General features: G+C 40.4%; 1 protein-coding gene across 1 annotated transcript; it reads right to left on the reverse strand.

Moving 5' to 3' along the window:
* Nucleotides 1-533: 533 nt before the first annotated feature.
* Nucleotides 534-11,805, reverse strand: RAB8A (RAB8A, member RAS oncogene family). The gene is made up of 8 exons (XM_070748513.1): nucleotides 11,618-11,805; nucleotides 9,663-9,723; nucleotides 7,535-7,595; nucleotides 6,777-6,854; nucleotides 5,821-5,910; nucleotides 4,893-4,958; nucleotides 3,576-3,626; nucleotides 534-1,142 (listed from the first exon to the last, which is right to left on the reverse strand). The coding sequence occupies exons 1-8, from the start codon at nucleotides 11,739-11,741 to the stop codon at nucleotides 1,050-1,052; spliced, it is 624 nt and encodes a 207-aa protein (XP_070604614.1). The 5' UTR covers nucleotides 11,742-11,805; the 3' UTR covers nucleotides 534-1,049.
* Between the last annotated feature and the right edge of the window lie 105 nt (nucleotides 11,806-11,910).

Below are 11,910 nucleotides of genomic sequence, written 5' to 3' on the forward strand. Positions count from 1 at the left end.
GGTAGTTTTAATCATGGAGCCTAAATTGCTGTTTAATAATAAACCTCTAAATAGATTCCAACATATAAGTAAGTCTGGAAGACTGTATCTCACGTAAGGAGACACAGAAGTTATACTGGCAACCTGAGTACTTTGAAGAAAAATTACAAGATCAGGTTTCTATTGTGGCAATACATATTTGCAGGGTCAATATTAAGTTTGAATTTTTTGCTTGAGAATTTCAGAAAATCCTGTAGAAATGGCTGAACCCACGTAACTTTCTCAAAGGAGAAAGCAGCTATTTGTAAGTCAGACAAGAGTTAAGCCAAACAAGAACTCCAAGCTTAGCACAGTCAGGCCAAGGTGCGGTCAGCAAAGTGAACAGGTGTTGTCTAACCTGCTGGGAACCTTTATACGATCACAAGGACTTTTAGTTCACAGTTCAAAATCAAACATTTATCTAATCAGTCAAATAATACCCTCCCTGCATCAATCACCTATACCGAGAAGGAAGCACAAGGAATTTGAATTGTATATGTAAGAATACACACCAATTTCTCTAAAAAAATAATATACTTTTATTTTGAGACATTGTGCAATTTCTGTCATGGGAGTGTCTAGAATGAGTGCCAAGAATTAGATTAATTTGTTTTTCCTGACTCCAAGAGTGAGTAATCCGCTACAAATGTCAGTGCTTAATTTTGTCTTACAGGCTACACCCTATACTCCTTCATAGATTGGGAAGGCAGAAGAAAATCATTTAGAATTATGCTGATCATCACTTTTTCTATTAGCCATGATAACAGTGAACAAACCACATTTCCCAAGAGAAAAAGAAAAGCCTGTTTCAAAATGTCCGGTATATGATTTCTTGATCTACACGCCCCACGTTTATCAGGAGCAGTGATGGAATTAATGCTTCTCTGTTGCAGAAGGGTCAATTTATGAAAAGGAGCCACTTTGTTCCATTGCATTAGATGGTGTGGGATCAAATCCAGAGAAGAAAAAAGCCCGTGCAAAAGGGCAAGTCCGGTAAGGTTGAACAGCACCTCATGTTAAGGCCGTACCCCTCACAGAAGGGCACATCGGAAAAAACTGCTTTTCTTTGGCTGATCTGGGCTGATCTTCATTCCTGGGCTATTGCCCTGAGGACTATTGCCTTCCTAGAATGGTAAAGAATGGCGAGATTCAGTTACCAGGAAATTTAAAAGTCATTCTTAAACTTAAAATCTACTATATTACTGCTATACCAGTTATGCCAGCAGAACTAGCCAAAACTGATGAAGTAATGCTGGAATACTGTTGGAACATGTAAGTAATATTAAGCTGCCAGCAAAGCTATGCAACAGAATACGCACATACTGTGCGTATAGGATAATTATATACAGTAATTATGAAATCAGTTGAATAAAGAAAAAAAAGTGAAAGACACTGTACCTTCCCTTGGCATCTCAGTCTCAGAATTCCAATGATGAGCTCTTGTTTTATATGATCTGGTGTTGTCAGATAGTAAAGCCCCCTCCCCCTCCTCCAAAGTAATAGGGTTTGCCCTGGATAGGCCATTACGAGAGAAGGTAAAGCTGTACACTGGTGTATATTGCTGAGATGTGGTGGGCATTAACAGGGATGTGATCCTATTGTTTGGCCTTCCTGGATTTTAGGTTTTAAAGTAGTTGTAAGGCGAAGGACAGGGAAGAGAGCTTGAGGATGTGATAGTTTCAAAGCATATTTGGGGGTTTATTTATTTATTTATTTATTCAGTTTTTATGCCGCCCTTCTCCTTAGACTCAGGGCGGCTTACAACATGTTAGCAATAGCACTTTTTAACAGAGCTAGTGTATTGCCCCCACAATCTGGGTCCTCATTTTACCCACCTTGGAAGGATGGAAGGCTGAGTCAACCTTGAGCCGGTGATGAGATTTGAACCGCTGACCTTCAGATCTACAGTCAGCTTCAGTGACCTGCAGTACAGCACTCTACCTGCTGCGCCACCCCGGCTCATTTTATCCTTGTAATTAGATTGGCAATTGCCATGCTGTGTGACCTGGGATTTTATTGAGTTTGTGGAATCCAAAAATGGGTGTGGTACTTTTAGTCTGAGCCTGTAGATGTGATCTGTTCTGTTCCTTGCTCTTTTGGGCTAATGACCAGGTATGTGCAGCTGGAGCTAAGCAGTAGTCAATGCCTCTTTGAGAGAGCAGAATGCCATTTGTCTGGAAAGAGGTAGTAGCGTGCCCTCTCCTGAAGTGACCAACTCTTGATCTGGTTATATTTGACAACTTTCACCTCCTCTTCAACCTCTTCTTTTTGGTAAAATGTAGCTATAATAGATTCTAGAAGAAGCAGGTTATCTGTATTGTCTTGATTCAGGTCTTATCATGGGGGGCATAAAGAGTTTTGGCAGCACAGATGGATGAAACTTTGACATGGCCTAGGTATCGGATGTCCACCCTTCCTCTTCAATGGTAGTAGTTGTTGACCCTGCACTACAGAACTCATTGATTCAGAAAGTATACATGGTCTCTCCACTTCTGATGTTCCAGAAGACCTTTCCTTTTCAATGGTTTTGGGTTGAAAATTCTGAGCAATCCTGCATTAACTTGAATTATTCCTTTCTTCTACACCAGTGATGGTGAAAATTTTTTGGTACGTGTGCCAAAAGGATTATGCATGTGCTACCATGCATACACGTGCCCACACCCGCACTGCCCCTGTGCATGTACCACAATCCCCCCATCCCCATACATTCACACAGGCCTCTGTGAAGCCTGGGATGATGAAAAAAACTAACAAGCCAGAAGTTTGGAAAAAATGGTCTTCCTGTTTGCCCGTTGTGCTGTTTTTCACACACCGGGGCCTTCAGGGAAGCTTCCTGAAGCCCCGGAGTGCGAAAAACAGCACAACAGGAAAAAGGGGAGTCCGTTTTCTAAACTTCCGGTTTGCCCGTTGGGCTGTTTTTCATACTCCCGGGCTTCAGGAAGCTTCCCTGAAGCCTCTAGAGGACGAAACAGCCTTCCCCAAAGCCAAAAATCTGCTGGCTAGTGCTTGCATACGTGCTAGAGCTAACATAGGGCAACACCTTGCATACCTTTCAATATGGCTCCACATGCCACCTGTCGCACGCCTGCTATAAGTTCGCCATCATAGTTCTACACTATCCGTAACTTGTATGATTTGAGTGGTCAATAAATACTGCACAACACAACAAATAAATGCATTGTACTTACAATAATCTTCCTGCCTGCAGTACTGGAAAACTATATTGCTTGCCCAAAATATTATACACTCCCATGTGCATGTATGTTTTCTGCTGTTACATTTAATGTTCATGAGCACCTTTGCTTTCTGAGAACAGGATGCTTACTGATCTTGTTGTAAACATCATATGATGCTATGGTTAAGTATGATTTAGAAAACCACTATGATAGGGTTCCCACAGTACTCTAAATCTAAACAAAACAAACCACTTAGAGTGATGTGTGAATCCAATCAATGAATCGGACAATCAGGGAATATCTTCATACCCATGGAACAGAATAATTGCCACAGTATATAGTCTTTCTCTAAGGCAACTCTATTAGAGTGAAGGTGCTCACCAGTTTCTTGTCAATTTTTGCTTTGATGTCTCTCGCAAGTGTAAAAAATGCCTAAAATGAAAACAAATACAAAAGTGTATGATTGAAAAATGGTTCAGTACAAGCTGCATCCCACTATGCGTTTGAACTCTGTTTTCTTTATACAAAGAACACCAAAATTGAATACAAATTATTCCAAATGAGGAAGGACACAGAAAACATTTGGCCATTCCTTCATATGCCAGCAGTTAGCAGAATATGGCCATATTCTGGGATGTGTGGCAGCTACAACTGCCAGAATTCCCAATTGGCATAGTAAAAGCCCATTATGCACTCCTATCTCCATAGGATTAGCTATACTGTATAGTGCTTTTGTTAGGTAACCATAGAATGTGCAGAAAGATTGTTAGATATTTGAGATTACATTTATAGAACGTGTAAATGAGGTCAAGCACTAGGCTTTGTAAAAAGTTGGTGTAATGAACAAGAATGGAAGTTTAATGTTCAAAGAGTAAAACTGTTTCAGCATAAACTTGGCATTTGTGAGGCTGATGGCTACTTTCTAGAACAGGGGTGTCAAACTCAAGGCCTGCGGGCCAAATTTGGCCCACAGGATGCTTAAATCTGGCCCATGGGGCCAGCCTGGAAATATTAAAGGACCGGTTCATTAGTGCCTCTAAAGCCAAAGCAGGCCATGCAGGACCTCTACGCTGCCTGTTTTCAGCTGGCAGAGTGCTGCAGGAGGACTGGATTACAATTATGTGGCCTCAACTAAGGGCCTGATCTGGAAAGAAAATAAGCAACATCCTATCTTAATACTACAGTTTAATGCCAGATTTTACATACTCCTGGTCTGTTTAATCTACAATCAACAAATCTATAATTGACAGCCATTTCTGTTTACTATCCTGGAAATTTACTCTGCTATTAGATCTTGTATTATCATGTTATTTATGCTAGTATTTTTATTGAGTCAACCCACCCACCCCACCCACATACATCCCAACCTCTGTGAAACACTACCATGATGGGGCTCTCAATGAAACTGAGTTTGACACTCCTGCACTAGAGTCTTTGTGTGGCCATGGTAAAGAGATCAAGGGGTTTTAAAAAAACATTACCAAATGTAATAGGAATTAAATATAATTGATACAATTATTCCAAATGACTCCCCTCTTTCTATATTAATTTGATAGTTTTGACACCATTGGAAGCCACTAAGATGTTCTTAGCACTGGAATCCAAATCTTCACAGAATCACATTTGGAATATCACACTAGATAAACCAATTGCCATTTTAATAAGAGTGGTTTTACAAGATGAAGAACCAATACTTACATTATCTATATTAATGTTTGCCTTTGCACTGGTCTCCATGAATTTAATTCCAAAGCTAATAGCCAACTGAAGAAAAAGAGACCTCAGATTAATTGCATGAAACAGAAATTTAACATGAAAGTTTCTCTCTCTATTGCTATCAAAAAACAAAACATTCTAATATGGGAACACAAAGGCTATACACACAGTATGATTTGCGTGTACAGTAGTAGCTACCATCAAACAGGTGAGTCTTTTACAACAGCCAGTATTTGTAGCAATGACTACATTTTTAACAACACAGAAAGGCCAAAGGCCTTTCAGGGCTCAAAGGTTAAAGAAAAACAGTCATCTAAGCGGGCCAACTGCATTAACATAATGCTTTTTTCTGCCTTACAACATGCTGTATTTGGCTAAATGCTCAAAGTGCTCCAATTAAGTCACCTACATACCGTGTTCAGTTCAATGTTCAGTCTAAGAACAAAGGGTTTCAGCGAAAGTAGCTTTCTCTTTTCAATTTGTGTCACAGAACAAAAATAGATTAGGATTTTAAACTTAAATAAATTACATGAAATTTTCTGGAACCTACTATAGTCTTCACAAGGGCTGATGAATTATATATATATATATATATATATATATATATATATATATATATATATATATGACTAAAAATTAATTTGTGACCTTCTCACAGGCAAAGTCAATGGCGAAGTCAGATTCACTTAATATGTTACTATCTTGATTCATTTAACCTTGGCAAGAGAGGTTTGGAAGAGGTTGCAAAATGGGACAAAAAAAAAATCACCTAACAACTGCCTTGCTTAGCAACAGAATTTTTGGGATCAACTGTGGTTGTAAGTTGAGGGCTAACTGTACAAGACTTGGGTGACCGTTTACTTCTTTTTATGTGATCCTCTGAATTTCTAGATTCTAGGATCTACCTTACCTTTTCACCTTGCTCTCGGGAAACCTGCCGCTTGTGAGTTATGTCACACTTATTTCCAAGGATCATTTTTTCTACATCTGGAGATGCATGCTGGGAGAAAGAAAATATCTTCAGCTCATTTATGAGATTATCACAACATAGTTGACATTTATGTACTATTCCTCTCTCATTGCTTAAGGAAGAATTGCAAATGTAGACAACTTTTTTGTCATCAAATGGTATATAATCCTAAAGTTTTAAGACATTTTAAAGGCCAACTAGTTTATCTCTTTGTCTCATGTGCCCATTTCATCCATACCACTAATTTACAAAAGAAATCCAGTTACAGAATATTGTCACAATCAGATCTGGAGTTCTCACAGAATGTGGTGCTATGCTAAATAAGAATTGAATTTTATTTATACTGCAAAGTATTATTAATGTTCCATTGTGCAATTTTCTGCAGTAATCAAAAAGATTTTATTAGGTAGAAAGTGCTTCAACCCGTTTAGGAACAAATAGGAAGCTGCCTTAAGAAAAGAAAGATTATATATCCATATAGCTTTCAACAACCTGGCAATATTCAGATGTCTTAGGATCACATCTCCAAAATTCCAAATCAATTATTGGTTCTGCTGATTAATTTTTAGACATTGTAATTTCAATACTCATCAAGTCACCAAAATCTATCTAGGAGGATCGTCTACCAGAGTGATGGGGTTTTTGGTCTTACAAAGACAAATAATTTTCCTATTAGCTTTGATCAATCCTCTTATCAGTCAATGAGAGAAGTAGAGCCTTGAATAATATGCTGAAGTATAAACTTTACTACTTAAGTGTTAATATCTCCCAAATATCAGGATACAATATAGGATTCCCCCCCCTGTATTATGAATACCTGTGATAAATAACACAAAATCTGATACTTAAGGGGGGAAAACCAAAAGGTTTTATACATTTTAATAGAGAAAACATACCTCTTCAATGTTTCTGACCCAGTTCTGAATATTTTCAAAAGATTTCTCATTGGTAATATCATACACCAGCATAATGCCCTAAAGAATGGGACAGAAAAGTAGACTGATGCTTCTTTATTTAAAGACTTCACAATGTAAACATAAATGAGATAACTGATACAACTTAGCTGAGAGAATTGAGAAAGGTTTTCCAAGGAACAGTTCGGTGGAAAGAAGCAGGAGACTGATTTGACTAGTGATGATGGGGGTGAATGAGGGTAGGCAGGTGAGAATTGTGTGGGAAGCATTCAACTCTGAGATTTAAATCTGATGCAAAAGAGGATAGGGAATCAGTGCTGAAACATAAAAAAAGGAAAGAGATGATGCTATGGTAAGGAAAGAAAAAGTAAGTTGAACTTTAAACATTTAGAAAAGATATAAGGAAAACAATAAGCAACCAAAAATAAAATCCCAACCCCAGCAAGCATAGATATAAAGGCTTAAACATGAACTACAGCCAGGTTCCTACTGAAGGAACATCTTAACACATTGGTTCGCAACCTGTGGTCTGGGGGCTGTGAATGCTTGAAGAAATATTATGATTTAAATATTATGATTTAAATTTAAAATTGGGGGTACATGGTCATAGGCTGTGACCACAAAAGGTATTTAAAGGGGGTCCGTGGTAAAGAAAAGGTTGAAAACCACTGTCTCAATTGGAGGAGACTTTGAGGGATTCTATCCAGTGTGAATGCTCATCAGTACAGAATTCAACTTACCATTGCTCCTCTGTAATAAGCAGTTGTGATTGTCCGGAATCGTTCTTGCCCAGCTGTGTCCCTAGAATAGGACAATGGCTTTATAAATACTAATTTTAAATTATTTGATAAATCTTTAATAGTAATAGCACTTGAATACTGTTTTATTGCTTTACAGCCCTCTCTAAGCAGCTTAGTCAACATATTGCCCCCAACAATCTGAGTCCTCATTTTACCAACTTTGGAAGGATGAAAAGCTGAATCAACCTTAACATCAGAAAGTAGAAGATGGATTTCTGTTCCATCCTTATTCAGCTCCACAGTTCTTAGAATGAAGCACAAGGTGGAAGAGTGACAGTGTTTGGACCACTGGATTTTCTGCTCACTTATCATTCCCTGTACTATGAAGAGGCAGACCTTTCTAGGTATATAAATGGGATAAGTACAAGGGAACTAGCAAATCAATGGACAATAGGGCCTATAGGAATATCGCACAAGTAGACTTATGTACAAGTAACATACAGTGGACTTATGGCCATTTGTTTAGTGGCTATTCAAAATTGTCAATTCATAAAAAGTTACTTATGGCTGTTGTTTGTTATGACTACTGTAGTGTCCCTGCAGTCATAGATCAAAATTTAGATGCTTGGCAGTTGGTATGTATTTATGATCATCCCAAAGTCGCACGTTTGCCATTTGCAAGCTTTCTAGGCAGCTTCTGACAAGCAAAGCCAATGGGAGCATCTAAATTCATTATCAACTAAGTGATTCATGTTAACAATCATGGTGATTCATTTAACCAGCATGACATAGAGGTCATTAAGTCAGGTATTAGAACTGGATTGCTTAAACAATGCAAATTCTGGTCCCAAATGTGGTTAAGTCCAGCACTACCTATTATGTGAAAAAACAGATTGGCTCATTCAGGATTCTTTTTTCATTGTCCAGTTTTGTGTAGATCCATGGTCTTAAAATATAGTATATAATAAAAGATTGATGTTAAAGATGAGACAACTAAGAAACGTCTGGCCAAAGAGCAATTAATCAGAAGGATCAGATTGCTTCAATCCCATGAGGTTCCTACTATTTTTATTCGCTTGTCTTTTTCTTGGCAGGTTCAGACCAGTCTGCAACTAACTACCTCTTTTTTTACTTTCTAATAATATATACTGAACTTATATGAAATCAAATACAGTAGTACCTCGTAATACGAACCCCTTGTCTTACGAACTTTTCAAGATACGAACCCGGGGTTTGGGATTTTTGTATCTCTTCTTACGAACTTTTTTCGCCTTACGAACCCCCCGCCACGAACGCCAAACCCGGAAGTTCGGCAAAAGTTCGGGTTCAGCCAAGAAGCGCCGCCGCCCAGCTGTCACCCTTTGAAACAGCCAGGGGGCTTTTTGCCGTTCTCTCGAACGCCAAACCTGGAAGTTCGGCAAAAGTTCGGGTTTGGGTTCGGCCAAGAAGCACCACCGCCCAGCTGTCACCTTTTGAAACAGCCGGGGGGCTTCTCTGTGTTCTCCTGAATGTCAAACCAGGAGGTTCGGCAAAAGTTTCGGTTCGGCTGAAACGTGGACTCCAGGAAGGACGTCTTCATGACGTCAAACCTCTGCCCATGGAATTCCCTATTGGGATTCCCCACCTCCATTTGAGCCTCCCGACCAGCCGACAGCTCCGCGGCTCTTCTGCAAAAGTGACAGTCGGGCGGCAGCGCTTCTCAGCGGCCTCCCAAACGCCGAACCTGAACTTTTGCCGAACTGTTTCAAAAGGTGACAGCCGGACGGCGGTGCCTAGCGGAGCGCCATTTTTGCAATTTTTTCCCCCTTGCACGCATTAATCCGTTTTACTTTGTTTCCTATGGGAAACATTGTTTCATCTTATGAACTTTTCACCTTACGAACCTCCTCCCGGAACCAATTCAGTTCGTAAGATGAGGTATCACTGTATATTATATGTAAAATAATAGCTAACATTTGATTTGAAGCATGTACATGTCATAAGACCACCATCCCTGCTCTAAAGCAATCTTCCCCAATGTGGGGCTCTTCAACAGTGTTGTGGGATCATCACATCTATAAGCTGAGGATGGCTATATAATATAAGGTTTTGATGCAGCAAAACTGGTAGTTGCTGAGATGTCCCCTACCATATTTGCAGCTTAATTTTCTTGCCATCGAGTTCAATCGTCCTGATTTTGAAATCAATACCTACAAAAGATTGAGAAATATAACATTTGTTAGTTTTTAAGGAATTGGAGCATTCTATTGTTCTTTTTTTAAAGATGAGCATGATGGACAAAACAGTACATTTATATTTTTAGTTATTCAAATACCTTTGTATTTCTCAAAATGACTCCTTTACCCATTTGTCCTCAAAATAATCACAGAAAATGTAAGAGGAACCCTGGAGTTTCACTATCTCAACTGCAAAAAAAAAAAAATTAAAATCAGGGGCTCCACTATTGTTGCTTAACCACTGTTAAGTGATGCTGCCAAGCCATCAAACGTAGTACCCCTTGATGGTCCTTACATAAATTTCTTCATTTTGTTTCATCTGAGCAAATCCCAGCTTAACTATGCTTTCACCTATTCTGTGATAAGTTGGGATGAGAGACTATTTAGTGAACGATGAGTCCAAGGCAGGAAGTCTCTGATCTGACCTATGAGGGTTATCCAGAAAATAAGGTTACAAGGCACGTAGCTCTCACGGGGAATATTTGCGGGTAAGTTGATATTACTATCATGTAGCGGGAAGAGAACGAGCAGTGCCAGTAGTGAGTTGATCATTGGCTGGCGTTGTGGTGAAGGTTAAAGATGGGTGTCCTCATTCCGTTTTCCTCCAAGTGCAGAGTGTGTGCTGTAATATGCTGCCTGAATGCCAAGGGCATGAACACTGCTGCGATGGGTGCCCAAGGTGTTTCAGTAAGTGCACACAATCGACAGAGTCTGCGCTGCCTGAGAAGTTCTTGACCATTTCAAGATTGAAGGCAAAGTTTTTCTCAACTGTATAGTGACAGGAGATGAAACTTGGGCTTATCACAATACTTCAGAGAGCAAACGTCAATCAATGCAGTGGAGCTACAGTATACCTATTCTCCTTCAGCCAAAAATTTCAAAACTCAGCAATCAGCGAGAAAAATCTTGACCACCCACCGTGCACAAATCTTAGGCACCCATTGCAGCAGTATTCATGCCCTTAGCATTCAAGTAGCGTATTACAGCGCACACTTCTCGCTTGGAGAGAAACAGAATGAGGACACTCATCTCTAACCTTCACCACAACGCCAGTCTACTGACGTTGGCACTGCTCGTTCTCTTCCGCTGGCTTCCCCCTACACGATAGTAATACCAACTTTCCCCGGGAAGCTTTGTAACCTTACTTTCCGGATAACCCTCATAGCATTGTATCTATCATAATCCCATCAGTTTTATTTTTTACTGCTATTCCTTTTCCCTAAAACCATCAAATGTAGATTAGTTTTTTACTCATTTCCTGCCTGGAAAAGTAAATTATTTTTAAAAGACTTATGAATAAAAATGGATTCACATCTTTTAAAAATAATTTACAACTTTTTTTTTGTTCCTTTCACCCAATTACCAGTGTGGAAGGAAGCCTTTCTCCTATCTGAGCCCCCCTCAACAATCCCCTAGAACAGGGATAGGCAAACTTGGCTCTGACTTGCGGACTCCCAGAATTCCTGAGCCAATTATGCTAGCACAGGAATTCTGGGAGTTGAAGTCCACATGTCATAGAAGAGCCAATTTTGCCTACCTCTGCCCCAGAAAGCCGAACTGAAAAGAGAATTTGGGCCGTTGGTGTGAGCACGTGAAGCCGGATCAGCCTGCTGGTTCAGTCCACACGACACCCAATTCCCGCCCCTTCATCTCCGCGCGAGGTCTCTGAGGGGACGCTGCCTCTCGCAAGCGCCTACAGCTGAACAGCGGCCTCACTTCGCGCCCTCGCCTCTCTTAAGCGGCGAGAGATGGGAGTGGGCGGTTTCCATAGTAACGCCGACCGGAAGGGGTTGAGGTCGCGAGAAGTTGTCATAGCGACAGAGTGGCGGGTAGACGGAATGCTCCGGTCGCCAAGGTGGTGACGCACCGATGGTAGAGATGAACGTGGCGTTGAAGGCGTCCTCGCTGAAACGGAAGAGCGCACACGTCTTGCCCACGCCGGAATCACCGATCAGCAGCAGCTTGAAGAGGTAGTCGTAGGTCTTCGCCATGTTCTTCGACCCGGCGGCTCTATGGGATTTGCTACCGGCCAGCAAAGCTGTCCATCTTCACAACGGTGGGATTTCATTGGTCGCCGCCACTAAAACGTCATCAGGTGTCCTCCCTCCTCTAGATTCCAGCCGGAAAAATTAGACTGAAAATCCCATTGGTCAAATAGTC

This window comes from Erythrolamprus reginae, chromosome 1, assembly GCF_031021105.1.
Source record: "Erythrolamprus reginae isolate rEryReg1 chromosome 1, rEryReg1.hap1, whole genome shotgun sequence".
NCBI lineage: Eukaryota > Metazoa > Chordata > Lepidosauria > Squamata > Dipsadidae > Erythrolamprus > Erythrolamprus reginae.